General features: G+C 50.4%; 1 protein-coding gene across 1 annotated transcript; it reads right to left on the bottom strand.

Annotated features, from left to right (window-relative positions):
• Positions 1–241: 241 nt before the first annotated feature.
• Positions 242–14,116, bottom strand: LOC137371655 (uncharacterized). The gene is made up of 3 exons (XM_068034451.1): positions 14,005–14,116; positions 6,670–7,925; positions 242–3,676 (listed from the first exon to the last, which is right to left on the bottom strand). The coding sequence occupies exons 2-3, from the start codon at positions 7,918–7,920 to the stop codon at positions 3,605–3,607; spliced, it is 1,323 nt and encodes a 440-aa protein (XP_067890552.1). The 5' UTR covers positions 7,921–7,925; positions 14,005–14,116; the 3' UTR covers positions 242–3,604.
• Positions 14,117–14,782: the final 666 nt, after the last annotated feature.

Below are 14,782 nucleotides of genomic sequence, written 5' to 3'. Positions count from 1 at the left end.
AGGGAGAGGGTTTGATGCAGACACTGTGCCCATGTCCGGGGTAATGCGGGGTCAGGGAGCGAGTGCACCGGCTGCCTGTGAGTTTCATTGCTGCATTACACTGGCAGATCAACAAACCACTGTAAAAAAAAAAGGCAGGGCACAACGATACAAAACAAAAACAATTATTTATATACAGAAGATCTTCAGATAACACAAAACAGAAAGCGTACAAATATGGAATATATTTATCAATGTTTGTGAGACGCTGTGTATGTGTGAACATCAGGTGTGCTGCGTTGATCTTCACCCCCAGCACTGTACCCCAGTGAGAGCCAGTGCGTGTGGAACTGTACCCCAGTGAGAGTCAGTGCGTGTAGAACTGTACCCCAGTGAGAGCCAGTGTGTGTGGAACTGTACCCCAGTGAGAGTCAGTGCCTGTGGAACTGAACCCCAGTGAGAGTCAGTGTGTGTGGAACTGAACCCCAGTGAGTGTCAGTGCGTGTAGAACTGAACCCCAGTGAGAGTCAGTGTGTGTGGAACTGAACCCCAGTGAGAGTCAGTGCGTGTGGAAGTGTACCCCAGTGAGAGTCAGTGTGTGTGGAACTGTACCCCAGTGAGAGTCAGTGTGTGTGGAACTGAACCCCAGTGAGAGTCAGTGCGTGTAGAACTGTACCCCAGTGAGAGCCAGTGTGTGTGGAACTGTACCCCAGTGAGAGTCAGTGCCTGTGGAACTGAACCCCAGTGAGAGTCAGTGTGTGTGGAACTGAACCCCAGTGAGTGTCAGTGCGTGTAGAACTGAACCCCAGTGAGAGTCAGTGTGTGTGGAACTGAACCCCAGTGAGAGTCAGTGCGTGTGGAAGTGTACCCCAGTGAGAGTCAGTGTGTGTGGAACTGTACCCCAGTGAGAGTCAGTGCCTGTGGAACTGAACCCCATTGAGAGTCAGTGCGTGTAGAACTGTACCCCAGTGAGAGTCAGTGTGTGTGGAACTGAACCCCAGTGAGAGTCAGTGCGTGTAGAACTGTACCCCATTGAGAGCCATTGCCTATGGAACTGTACCCCAGTGAGAGCCAGTGTGTGTGGAACTGAACCCCAGTGAGAGTCAGTGCGTGTAGAACTGTACCCCATTGAGAGCCATTGCCTATGGAACTGTACCCCTGTGAGAGTCAGTGCGTGTGCAACTGTACCCCAGTGAGAGCCAGTGCATGTGGAACTGTACCCAAGTGAGAGTCGCTGCATGTGGAACTGTACCCCAGTGAGAGCCAGTGCCTGTGGAACTGTATCCCAGTGAGAGTCAGTGCGTGTGGAACTGTACCCCAGTGAGAGCCAGTGCGTGTGGAACTGTACCCCAGTGAGAGTCAGTGTGCGTGGAACTGAACAACAGTGAGAGTCAGTGTGTGTGGAACTGTACCCCAGTGAGAGTCAGTGTGCGTGGAACTGAACAACAGTGAGAGTCAGTGTGTGTGGAACTATACCCCAGTGAGAGCCAGTGTATGTGGAACTGTACCCCAGTGAGAGCCAGTTCCTGTGGAACTATACCCCAGTGAGAGCCAGTGTGTGTGGAACTGTACCCCAGTGAGAGCCAGTGTGTGTGGAACTGTACCCCAGTGAGAGTCAGTGCCTGTGGAACTGTACCCCTGTGAGAGTCAGTGCGTGTGCAACTGTACCCCAGTGAGAGCCAGTGCATGTGGAACTGTACCCAAGTGAGAGTCGCTGCATGTGGAACTGTACCCCAGTGAGAGCCAGTGCCTGTGGAACTGTATCCCAGTGAGAGTCAGTGCGTGTGGAACTGTACCCCAGTGAGAGCCAGTGCGTGTGGAACTGTACCCCAGTGAGAGTCAGTGTGCGTGGAACTGAACAACAGTGAGAGTCAGTGTGTGTGGAACTGAACCCCATGAGAGTCAGTTTGTGTGGAACTGTACCCCATGAGAGTCAGTTTGTGTGGAACTGTACCCCATGAGAGTCAGTTTGTGTGGAACTGTACCCCAGTGAGAGTCAGTGTGTGTGGAACTGAACCCCATGAGAGTCAGTTTGTGTGGAACTGTACCCCAGTGAGAGTCAGTGCGCGTGGAAATGTACCCCATGAGATCCAGTGCCTGTGAAACTGGACCCCAGTGAGAGCCAGTGTGTGTGGAACTGAACCCCAGTGAGAGTCAGTGCGTGTGGAACTGTATCCAAGTGAGAGCCGGTGCCTGTGGAACTGTACCCCTGTGAGAGTCAGTGCGTGTGCAACTGTACCCCAGTGAGAGCCAGTGCATGTGGAACTGCACCCCAGTGAGAGTCAGTGCATGTGGAACTGTACCCCAGTGAGAGCCAGTGCCTGTGGAACTGTATCCCAGTGAGAGCCAGTGCGTGTGAAACTGTACCCCAGTGAGATTCAGTGTGCGTGGAACTATACCCCAGTGAGAGTCAGTGTGTGTGGAACGTTACCCCAGTGATAGCCAGTGCATGTGGAACTGTACCCCAGTGAGAGCCAGTGTGTGTGGAATTGAACCCCAGTGAGAGTCAGTGTGTGTGGAACTGAACCCCTTGAGAGTCAGTGTGTGTGGAACTGTACCCCAGTAAGAGCCAGTGTGTGTGGAACTGTACCCCAGTGAGAGTCAGTGCCTGTGGAACTGTACCCCAGTGAGAGTCAGTGTTTGTGGAACTGTACCCCAGTGAGAGTCAGTGCGTGTGGAACTGGACCCCAGTGAGAGCCAGTGTGTGTGGAACTGAACCCCAGTGAGAGTCAGTGTGTGTGGAACAGTACCCCAGTGAGAGTCAGTGCCTGTGGAACTGTACCCCAGTAAGAGCCAGTGTGTGTGGAACTGTACCCCAGTGAGAGTCAGCGCCTGTGGAACTGTACCACAGTGAGAGTCAGTGTTTGTGGAACTGTACCCCTGTGAGAGTCAGTGTGTGTGGAACTGTACCCCAGTGAGAGTCAGTGTGTGTGGAACTGAACCCCAGTGAGAGTCAGTGTGTGTGGAAGTGAACCCCAGTGAGAGTCAGTGCGTGTAGAGCTGTACCCCAGTGAGAGCCAGTGTGTGTGGAACTGTACCCCAGTGAGAGTCAGTGTGTGTGGAACTGAACCCCAGTGAGAGTCAGTGCGTGTAGAGCTGTACCCCAGTGAGAGTCAGTGCGTGTGGAACTGTACCCCAGTGAGAGCCAGTGCGTGTGGAACTGTATCCCAGTGAGAGTCAGTGCGTGTGGAACTGTACCCCAGTGAGAGTCAGTGCGTGTGAAACTGTACCCCAGTGAGAGTCAGTGTGTGTGGAACTATACCCCAGTGAGAGTCAGTGTGTGTGGAACCTTACCCCAGTGAGAGCCAGTGCGTGTGGAACTGTACCCCAGTGAGAGCCAGTGCCTGTGGAACTGTACCCCAGTGAGAGCCAGTGCGTGTGGAACTGTACCCCAGTGAGAGTCAGTGCCTGTGGAACTGTACCCCAGTGAGAGTCAGTGTGTGTGGAACTGTACCCCAGTGAGAGTCAGTGCCTGTGGAACTGTACCCCAGTGAGAGTCAGTGTGTGTGGAACTGTACCCCAGTGAGAGTCAGTGCCTGTGGAACTGTACCCCAGTGAGAGTCAGTGTGTGTGGAACTGTACCCCAGTGAGAGTCAGTGTGTGTGGAACTGAATCCCAGTGAGAGTCAATCTGTGTATACATTCGCCCTGTTCTTCTGTCTGTCCTGTCTCTGGTACTTTTCACATTGAGCTTTGAGCTGCAGGGAGAGAAGGAAAAAAAACAATTTGGGATCTGTGGACACATACTCGCCATACCCAGCTACACAGTGAATAGCCACCCCTTCGTACGCAACTCCTTACCACCATTGTGCCCATCTTCCCAAGTGCTCTTTCCTCCAAATGTGTAGCGCTCCCTCAATATTAACCCTCTGACCGTGCAGCACTCCCTCCGTACTGACCTTCCAACCGTGCATCCCTCCCTCAGTACTGACCTTCCAACAGTGCAGCACTTCCTCAGTACTGACCTTCCAACACTGCAGCACTCCCTCAGTACTGACCCTCCGACAGTGCAGCACTCCCTCAGTACTAACCCTCCAACAGTGCAGCACTTCCTCAGTACTGACCTTCCGACAGTGCAGCACTCCCTCAGTACTGACCTTCCGACACTGCAGCACTCCCTCAGTACTGACCCTCCGACAGTGCAGCACTCCTTCAGTACTGACCCTCTAATAGTGCAGGACTCCCTCAGTACTGACCCTCTGACAGTGCTGGTGTCCCTAAGTGCTGACCCCCTCTGGGGAATGGGGTGGGCCAAGTGGACCAAGTGTCTGTGGGGGCGCACTTGGGTAAGAGTGATCATTGTATCATAAGGTTTCAACCCGTAATGCAGAAAAGCAAGGAACCGTATAAGGTAGAATTTCGAGATTGGAAGCAAGCTAATTTCAATGCAGTGTGAATGGATCTAGCCAGGGTAGAATGGAAACAAAGACTGACAAAAAAAGCTGTATTCGAACAATGGGTTATCTTTATGGAGGTCATGTTTCAGATACAGTCTGGGTGTATTCCAGCAAGGGTGAAGGGTATGGAAAGCAAAAACAAGGCTCCTTTGATGATGAGAGAGAAAGAGATGATGATTACTCCTTGTTATCCAAGGAAGTGTGGATGGAGATAGTGGAAGGGCTTTCCATAATCTGGATACAGGGGAGATGCCAGAGGATTGGAGAGTAGCAAATGTGATACCTTTATTCAAGAATGGATTTAAGGACAGTCCTAGCAACTACAGGCCAGGTGGTTTAATATCAGTGGTGGGTAAGGTTTTCGAAATAATAATAAGGGAAAAAAAACAACAGGCACTTGGAGAGATTTGAGTTAATTACGGAGAATGTTGCAGATTTGTAAAGGACAGATTGTGCATGACGAATCTAATTGAATTTTTTGATGAAGTAACAGAGAAGGTTGATGAAGGGAATGTGGTGGATGCTATTTATATGGATTTTAAGAAAGCATTTGTTAAGGTGCCACATTAAAGGCGGGTTAATAAAACTGAGGCTCATGGAATAGGAGGGTCAGTGTTAAATTGCATAAAGAATTAGCCTGAGGACAGAAAACAGCGAGTGGTGGTAAAGTATTGTTTTTCAGACTGAAGGATGGTAGACTGTGATGTTCCCCAAGGATCATGATAGGACAGCTGCTTTTTTTTAATGTAAATGACTTGGATCTTGGAATATAGAGCAGATTTTCAACATTTATTGATGACACCAAACTTGGAGGTACGACACACAGTGAGGAAGATATGAACCACCTGCAACAAGACATAAATGGGCTAGCAGAATGGACAGAGAGATGGCAGATAGAATTTAATACTGACAAATATGAGGTGATGCACTTTGACAGAAGGAATAGGAAGAGGCAATATATGCTTCATTTTTTTTCTTTTTATTCATGTGGGCGTAGCTGGCCAGGCCAGCATTTATTGCCCATCCCTAATTGCCTTGAACTGAGTGGCTTGCCAGGCCATTTCAGGCAGTTAAGAGTCAACCACATTGCTTTGGGTCTGGAGTCACATGTAGGCCAGACCAGGTCAGGACAGCAGATTTCCTTCCCTAAAGCACATTAGTGAACCAGATGGGTTTTTGCAACAATCGACAATGGTTTCATGGCCATCATTAGACTAGCTTTTAATTCCAGATTTCTTAATTGAATTTAAGTTTCACCATCTGCCATGGTGGGATTTGAACCCGTGTCCCTAGAGCCTGGGCCTCTGGATTACTAGTCCAGTGGTATTACCACAATGCCTCCCCTTAATGGCACAATTCTAAAGAGTGTGCAGGAACAGAGGGACCTGGGGGTTCATGTGCATAGATCTTTGAAGGTGGCAGGACATATTGAGAGAGTGGTTAGTAAAGTATATGAGACCTTGAGCTTCATAAATAGAGACATTGAGTACAAAAGCAGGGAAGTTATGCTGAACCTTTATAAAGCTCTGGTTAGCTTTATAGAGTTTTGCATCCAGTTCTGGTCTCCACACTTTAGGAAAGATGTGAGGGTGCAGAGGAGATTTACCAGAATGGTTCCAGGATTTTCGTTACAAGGTTAGTTTAGAAAAGCTGGGTTTGTTCTTCTTAGAACAAAGGAGATTGAGGGGAAATTTAATGGAAGTGTACAAGATTATGACGGGCTTAGATAATTTAGCCAAGGAAAAACTGTTCCCATTAACTGATGGTACAAGGACTAGGGGACACAGAGTGAAGGTTTTGGGTAAGAGATGCAGGGGGAATATGAGGAAGAACTGTTTTACACAACGAATGGTAATGACCTGGAACTCATTGCCCACGAGGGTGGTGGAAGCGGAGATGATGATTTCATAAGTAAATTGGATGGCTAGTTGAAGGAAATAAACTTTCAGGGCTATAAGAATTGAGCGAGGGAGTGGGACTGACTGGATTGCTCCATGGAGAGCCGAACAGCCAAGTGGCGTCTTTCTATAAATGACTCTATGACTGCATGAATCTGTGCTGCCCCCTCTTCAAGGCCAATATCTCCTTCTTGAGGTGCAGGGCCCAGAACTGAACCCAGTTACTCCAGATGGGGTCTGATCAGTGCTTTATATAAACTGTAACATCACTTCCTCCCCTTTATATTCCAGCTCCCTCGAGATAAAGGTCAAGATTCCATGACTGTGTTTGATTTCTCTCAGTATCTGTTCTCTCCATGAGTTTGCTGAACTTCCTCCTGGTGACAATTCTCTTACCATCTCCATGTGGCGAATCAACGAGGGTCTAATTTCCAATTCCAGCAGCCAATCACCTTCCAGTATCCTGTACCGGTACTTTTCCAGCTTCAACTGTCTCTCCAGCTCTTCAATCTTCCGGAGATTTGTCCTGCGCCTCCTGTTCATCGCTCCCTCTTCTCGTTTACCCAGTACCTCAATGTTTCGTCTTTGTTGTGTCAGCTCAGTTTCCTGCTTAGCTTCTTCCAGCTGCGAATGTAGGTTATGAACTTTGAACCCTGACTCCTGTGTCTGTTTCTCCAGGTTCTTCACATGTTCCTCTCTCCTAAGGAGGAAATCAAGTTCTTCTTGGTCCACTCTTAATTTTGTCTTCACACAGTTAAAATCATCAACCTCTTCTGAAGACTTATGGAAAGTTGTTTGAAATCGCTGATCTTTGCTTGATCCCATGGTTTTTTCTTCCTTATGCATTAACAGTTCCTTCTCATTGACCAGAAATACTTCACTCATTGTAGGTCCATAACTATTGTAAAAACCCTTAGCTACAGGGACTGTGAGCTCCAGTAGACCATACCTACATTCATGAAGGTCTACCCATTGCCTTGATAGATCTGTAGCCAATAAGGTTTTGTAGAAGATGTCAGGTATCAGCCGTAAAACTTTGGTGAGATGTATTGGGGTGTCCACCCTGAGGAGGTCAGCAACACTTTGTGGATTGAAATACTCGTCTTTGATTGTGTCATTGGTCAGAAGCAAAGCCCATCTCCTCCGTACATTAAAGAGTTCCTTTGCAATCTTCGGGATCGAGTCCATTGGCAGCTCATGCTGAGCTATCTGGTGCCTGCCAGAACCTTTCTTCTGCTGGTGATAGGAGCTGGTTTGAGAAGATGTCGACGAGGGAAAGTTAGAGGAGTCGCTCGAAACTCCAAGGCTTTCTGTGTCCTCATTGACATACAGGTTTTCACAGAGAGGAATAACAACCTTGTCATCGAATGTCTCCTTCAGTGCTTGGAGGTATTCCAAATAGGCGGATAGCCATGAGACGTAGACATTAACATTGGAGCTTCCACCTTTGAACGCTACCTTGTTCGTGCCTTGGCGACTTGCCAGCTGTCTCACTCGCTGGAGGCTGTCAACACTTGCTGCATCTTGTTCAGTTATCGCTGACAGAAATCTACTCAGAGTCACCAGATCAAACGAGTCTCTACAGCTCTGAACATGCTTCTCAAACGTCCCAATCTCATTTCGCAGCAATGAGTAAAGCGAATCCATAAATTCTACACAAATAAACAGATGAATATTTTCAGGACAGCTTTTAATTCAATACTGGGCTATACTCTTAACTCAGCCTTGACAATGTTCATGACAATGACACATCTTCAGAAGAACTGAACAATAAAGCAACACCAGAGCAGCGAGTGAGGTGGGTGAGGGGTAATCACAATGGGTAAGGAAATACCACCCATTAAAGGCCTGCTCGGGTCTGCAAAAAAAAACCCGACCCGAGCCCGACAGAATCACATCCGACCCCGAGCCTGACCCGGCCCGAGTCCTTCCATCTTTTTCCCACGCACGACCCAACCATCAGTTAATTTACCTTCTGTTTTTCACTTTCTTGCTGATCTTTTTTTTTATTCATTCATGGGATGTGGGTGTCACTGGCCAGGCCAGCATTTATTGCCCATCCCTAATTGCCCTTGAGAAGGTGGTGGTGAGCTGCCTTCTTGAACCGCTGCAGTCCATGTGGGGTAGGTACACCCACAGTGCTGTTAGGAAGGGAGTTACAGGATTTTGACCCAGTGACAGTGAAGGAACGGCGATATAGTTCCAAGACAGGATGGTGTGTGACTTGGAGGGGAACTTGCAGCTGGTGGTGTTCCCATGCATCTGCTGCCCTTGTCCTTCTTGTTGATGGAGGTCGTGGGTTTGGGAGATACTGTCTAAGGAGCCTTGGTGCATTGCTGCAGTGCATCTTGTAGATGGTACACACTGCTGCTACTGTGTGTCAGTGGTGGAGGGAGTGAATGTTTGTAGATGGGGTGCCAATCAAGTGGGCCACTTTGTCCTGGATGGTGTCGAGCGTCTTGAGTGTTGTTGGAGCTGCACCCATCCAGGCAAGTGGAGAGTATTCCATCACACTCCTGACTTGTGCCTTGTAGATGGTGGACAGGCTTTGGGGAGTCAGGAGGTGAGTTACTCACATCAGAGGGTAGACGGTGGCGTAGTGGTATTATCACTGGACTAGTAACCCAGAGACCCAGGGTATTTCTCTGGGGACATGGGTTCGAATCCCACCACAGCAGAAGGTGGAATTTTAATTTAATTAATAAAAAATCTGGAATTAAAAGCTAGTCTAATGATGACCATGAAACCAGTGTCGATTATTGTAAAAACCCATCGGGTTCACTAATGTCCTTTAGGGAAGGAAATCTGCTGTCCTTACCTGGTCTGGCCTACATGTGACTCCAGACCCACAGCAATGTGGTTAACTCTTACATGCCCTCTGAAATGGTCTAGCAAGCCACTCAGTTGTACCTAACCGCTATGAAGTCAATAAAAAGGAATGAATCCGGATGGACCACCCGGCATCGACCTAGGCACCGGAAACGACAACGGCAAACCCAGCCCTGTCGACCCTGCAAAGTCCTCCTTACTAACATCTGGGGGCTTGTGCCAAAGTTGGGAGAGCTGTCCCACAGACGAGTCAAACAACAGCCTGACATAGTCATACTCACGGAATCATACCTTACAGACAATGTCCCAGACACTGCCATCACCATCCCTGGGTATGTCTTGTCCCACCGGCAGGACAGACCCAGCAGAGGTGGTGGCACAGTGGTATACAGTAGGGAGGGTCTTGCCCTGGGAGTCCTCAACATCGACTCTGGATCCCATGAAGTCACATGGCATCAGGTCAAACATGGGCAAGGTAACCTCCTACTGATTACCACCTACCGCCCTCCCTCAGCTGATGAGTCAGTACTCCTCCATGTTGAACAGCACTTGGAGGAAGCACTGAGGGTGGCAAGGGCACAAAATGTATTCTGGGTGGGGGACTTCAATGTCCATCACCAAGAGTGGCTCGGTAGCACCACTACTGACCGAGCTGGCCGAGTCCTAAAGGACATAGCTGCTAGACTGGGTCTGCGGCAGGTGGTGAGGCAACCAACACGAGGGAAAAACATACTTGACCTCGTCCTCACCAATCTGCCTGCCGCAGATGCTTCTGTCCATGACCGTATTGGTAGGAGTGACCACCACACAGTACTTGTGGAGACGAAGTCCCGCCTTCACATTGAGGATACCGTCCATCGTGTTGTGTTGCACTATCACCGTGCTAAATGGGATAGATTTCGAACAGATCTAGCAATGCAAAACTGGACACCCATGAGGCACTGTGGACCATCAGCAGCAGCAGAATTGTACTCAACCACAATCTGTAACCTCATGGTCTGGCATATCCCCCACTCTACCATTACCATCAAGCCAGGAGACCAACCCTGGTTCAATGAAGAGTGCAGGAGGGCATGCCAGGAGCAGCACCAGGCATACCTCAAAATGAGGTGTCAACCTGGTGAAGCTACAACACAGGACTATCTGCATGCCAAACTGCGTAAGCAGCATGCGATAGACAGAGCTAAGCGATCCCATAACCAACGGATCAGATCTAAGCTCTGCAGTCCTGCCACATCCAGCCATGAATGGTGGTGGACAATTAAACAACTAACTGGAGGAGGTGGCTCCACAAATATCCCCATCCTCAATGATGGGGAAGCCCAGCACATCAGTGCTAAAGATAAGGCTGAAGCATTTGCAACAATCTTCAGCCAGAAGTGCCGAGTTGATGATCCATCTTGGCCTCCTCCTGAAGTCCCCAGCATCACAGATGTCAGACTTCAGCCAATTCGATTCACTCCACGTGATATCACGAAATGACTGAAGGGACTGGATACTGCAAAAGCTATGGGCCCTGACAATATTCCAGCAATAGTACTGAAGACCTGTGCTGCAGAACTTGCTGTGCCCCTGGACAAGCTGTTCCAGTACAGCTACAACACTGGCATCCACCCTGCAACGTGGAAAATTGCCCAGGTATGTCCTGTACACAAAAAGCAGGACAAGTCCAACCCGGCCAATTACCACCCCATCAGTCTACTCTCAATCATCAGTAAAGTGATGGAAGGTGTTATCAATAGTGCCATCCTGTAGATGTAGTATATCTGGACTTCCAGAAGGCATTTGATAAGGTGACGCACAAAAGGTTAATACACAAGGTAAGATCACATGGGGTTAGGGGCAATTTATTAGCTTGGATAGATGATTGACTAACCAACAGAAAACAGAGAGTCGGGATAAATGGGTCTTTATCTGGTTAGCAAGATGTAACTAGTGGGGTGCCACAGGGTTCAGTCCTCGGGCCCCAACTATTTACAATCTATATTAATGACTTGGATGCAGGGATAGAAGGTACTATAGCCAGATTTGCAGATGACACTAAAATAGGTGGGATAGTAAGTTGCAATAAAGAAATAAGAAATTTACAAATGGATATGGATAGGTTAGGTGAATGGGCCAAAATTTGGCAAATGGAGTTTAACGTGGATAAGTGTGAGGTTATCCATTTTGGTTGGAATAGAAAGACAAATTATTATCTAAATGGAGAGAAACTTCAGAGTGCTTTGCAGAGGGATCTGGGTGTCCTCATGCATGAATCGCAGAAAACTAGTATGCAGGTACAACAGGTAATAAGGAAGGCAAATGGAATTTTGGCATTTAGTGCTAAAGGAATAGAATATAAAAGTAGGGAAGTGTTGCTGCAACTGTACAAGGCATTAGTGAGACCGCACCTGGAGTATTGCGTACAGTTTTGGTCCCCTTACTTGAGGAGGGATGTAGTTGCATTGGAGGCAGTTCAGAGGAGGTTCACTAGATTGATTCCAGAGATGAGGGGTTTGTCTTATGAAGAGAGATTGAGCAGTTTAGGCCTTTACTCTCTAGAGTTTAGAAGAATGAGAGGAGATCTAATTGAGGTATATAAGATGATTAAGGGGATTGACAAAGTAGACATAGAGAGGATGTTTCCTCTTGTAGGGCAAACTAGAAAGAGAGGTCATAGTTTTAGGATAAGGGGTAGCAGATTTAAAACTGAGATGAGGAGAAATTACTTCTCTCAAAGGGTCGTGAGTCTGTGGAATTCACTACCCCAGAGTGCGGTGGATGCCGGGACATTGAGTAAATTTAAGGAGGAGATAGACAGATTTTTAATTAGTAATGGATTGAAAGGTTATGGAGAATGGGCAGGAAAGTGGAGTTGAGGCTGAGATGAGATCAGCCATGATTGTATTAAATGGAGGAGCAGGCTCGAGGGGCTGAATTGCCTACTCCTGCTCCTAGTTCTTATGTTCTTATGTTAAGTTGCTTCTTAAAACCTACATTTTTGACCAACCTTTAAAAAGCTGTCTGATGTAATATTCTGTCTTTATGTAACTCACTATCAAATTTTGTTTAATAACGCTTCTGTGAAACTCCTTGGAATGTTTTCCAATGGATAAGTTCAGGGTGAGGGAGACACTGTGCCTGTGGGACTAGGCCCTTCTCCTGGTGTCTGCCCTGTGGGACTGGGCCCTTCCCCTGGTCCCCTGCCCTCTGGGACTGGGCCCTTCCCCTGGTCCCCTGCCCTGTGGGACTGGGCCCTTCCCCCGGTGTCTGCCCTGTGGGACTGGGCCCTTCCCCTGGTCCCCTGCCTTATGGGACTGGGCCCTTCACCTGGTGTCCTGCCCTGTGGTACTGGGCCCTTACCCTGGTGCCCTGCCCTGTGGGACTGGGCCCTTCCCCTGATGCCCTGCCTTGTGGGACTGGCCCTTCCCCTGGTGCCCTGCCCTGTGGAACTGGGTCCTTCCCCTGGTGCCCTGCCTTGTGGGGCTGGGCCCTTCCCGTGGTGTCTGCCCTGTGGGACTGGGCCCTTCCCCTGGTGCCCTGCCCGGTGGGACTGGCCCCTTCCCCTGGTGTCCTGCCCTGTGGGACTGGGCCCTTCCCCTGGTGTCCTGCCCTGTGGGAATGGGCCCTTACCCTGGTGTCCTGCCCTGTGGTACTGGGCCCTTCCCCTGGTGCCCTGCCATGTGGGACTGGGTCCTTCCCCTGGTGCCCTGCACTGTGGGACTGGGTCCTTTCCCTGGTGCCCTGCCTTGTGGGACTGGGCCCTTCCCCTGGTTCCCTGCCCTGTGGGACTGGGCCCTTCCCAGGTGTCCTGCCCTGTGGGACTGGGCCCTTCCCCTGGTGTACTGCCCTGTGGGGCTGGCCCTTCCCTTGGTGCCCTGCCCTGTGGGACTGGGCCCTTCCCCTGGTGTCCTGCCCTGTTGGACTGGGCCTTTCCCAGGTGTCCTGCATTGTGGGACTGGGCCCTTCCCATGGTGCCCAGCCTTGTGGGACTGGGCCCTTCTCCTGGTGCCCTGCCCTCTGGGACTGGGCCCTTCCCCTGGTACCCTGCCTTGTGGGACTGGGCCCTTCCCCTGATGCCCTGCCTTGTGGGACTGGGCCCTTCCCCTGGTGCCCTGCCTTGTGGGACTGGGCCCTTCCCATGGTGCCCTGCCTTGTGGGACTGGGCCCTTCTCCTGGTGCCCTGCCCTCTGGGACTGGGCCCGTCCCCTGGTGCCCTGCCTTGTGGGACTGGGCCCTTCCCCTGGTGCCCTGCCCTGTGGGACTGGGCCCTTCCCCTCATGCCCTGCCCTGTGCGACTGGGCCCTTCCCCTGGTGTCCTGCCTTGTGGGACTGGGCCCTTCCCCTGGTGTCCTGCCCTGTGGGACTGGGCCCTTCCCCTGGTGCCCTGCCTTGTGGGACTGGGCCCTTCCCCTGGTGCCCTGCCTTGTGGGACTGGGCCCTTCCCATGGTGCCCTGCCTTGTGGGACTGGGCCCTTCTCCTGGTGCCCTGCCCTCTGGGACTGGGCCCTTCCCCTGGTGCCCTGCCTTGTGGGACTGGGCCATTCTCCTGGTGCCCTGCCCTGTGGGAGTGGGCCCTTCCCCTGGTGCCCTGCCCTGTGGGACTGGGCCCTTCCCCTGGTGCCCTGCCTTGTGGGACTGGGCCCTTCCCCTGGTGTCCTGCCCGGTGGTACTGGGCCCTTCCCCTGGTGCCCTGCCTGGTTGGACTGGGCCCTTCTCCTGGTGTCCTGCCCTCTGGGACTGGGTCCTTGCCAGGTGTCCTGCCCTGTGGGACTGGGCCCTTCCCCTCATGCCCTGCCCTGTGCGACTGGGCCCTTTCTCTACATGTGTCCATTTATAAATGTCTGTCACCACTGAACACACACAGGCAAGTTTCAGTTTACAACTGTTACTGTACATTCAAACTCCTTGTTAACTTACCTTTGATGTTATTCACATAAACAAAATGGTGGCCCTGTACCAATTAATCCCTGGTGTCTGCTTGTGTCAGCGAGTCTCCGAGTGCCCCATTGCAGGGAGCAGCAGCACAGGATCAAATATCTGTTTGGTTGGCAAGCTGGAGACAATGACACAGGAAAACAAACTGCCTCCCAAAGCAACAAGCCCAGGCAAGTCGCTGTGAAGGTTACTGAATAAATCTTTGGACATAACTCACTGTTAGACAAAAGAACTCTGTGTTCACACCTCTCATAGGTGATATTAACCAACCTGTGTGACGCCACTGAGCAGAAGTAGTTTCAGTACTGCCCTCGATGGCTAATTTAGGGTCTTTTACTGTTCCCAAACCAAGCATGAAGTTACAAAGAATGTCATTGTATTTACAACACAGGAACAGGACATTCAGCCCATCTGCTCCGTGCTGGTGTTTATACTCCACATTAGCCTCCTCCCACCCTCCTTCATCCCATCCCATCAACATATCCTCTGTTCCTTTCTCTCTCACTCAAGGAGACAAAGAGTGAGGACAGGAGAGTTGGCACAGGGTAAGAACACAAGAGTGGAGAAAGTGTGAGGGCAGGAGAGTGGAGACAGGGTGAGGACACAAGAGTGGAGACAGGGTGAGAGCAAGAGAGTGGGCACAGGGTGAGGACACAAGAGTGGAGACAGGGTGAGAGCAGGAGAGTGGGCACAGGGTGAGGAAACAAGAGTGGACACAGATTGAGGACACGAGAGTGGAGACAGGGTGAGAGCAGGAGAG

The sequence above is a fragment of the Heterodontus francisci genome, chromosome 7 (assembly GCF_036365525.1).
Source record: "Heterodontus francisci isolate sHetFra1 chromosome 7, sHetFra1.hap1, whole genome shotgun sequence".
Classification (NCBI taxonomy): Eukaryota; Metazoa; Chordata; class Chondrichthyes; order Heterodontiformes; family Heterodontidae; genus Heterodontus; species Heterodontus francisci.
The sequence above is the reverse complement of the archived record's forward strand: the minus strand, read 5'-3'. Positions and strand labels throughout refer to the sequence as shown.

Coding starts and splice junctions, on each gene's coding strand:
- LOC137371655 (XM_068034451.1), bottom strand. CDS start 7,920: ATGGATTCGCTTTACTCATTGCTGCGAAATGAGATTGGGACGTTTGAG. Junction 3,677..6,669: donor TGATTCGCCACATGGAGATG/GTAAGAGAATTG, acceptor CTCTCCCTGCAG/CTCAAAGCTCAATGTGAAAA.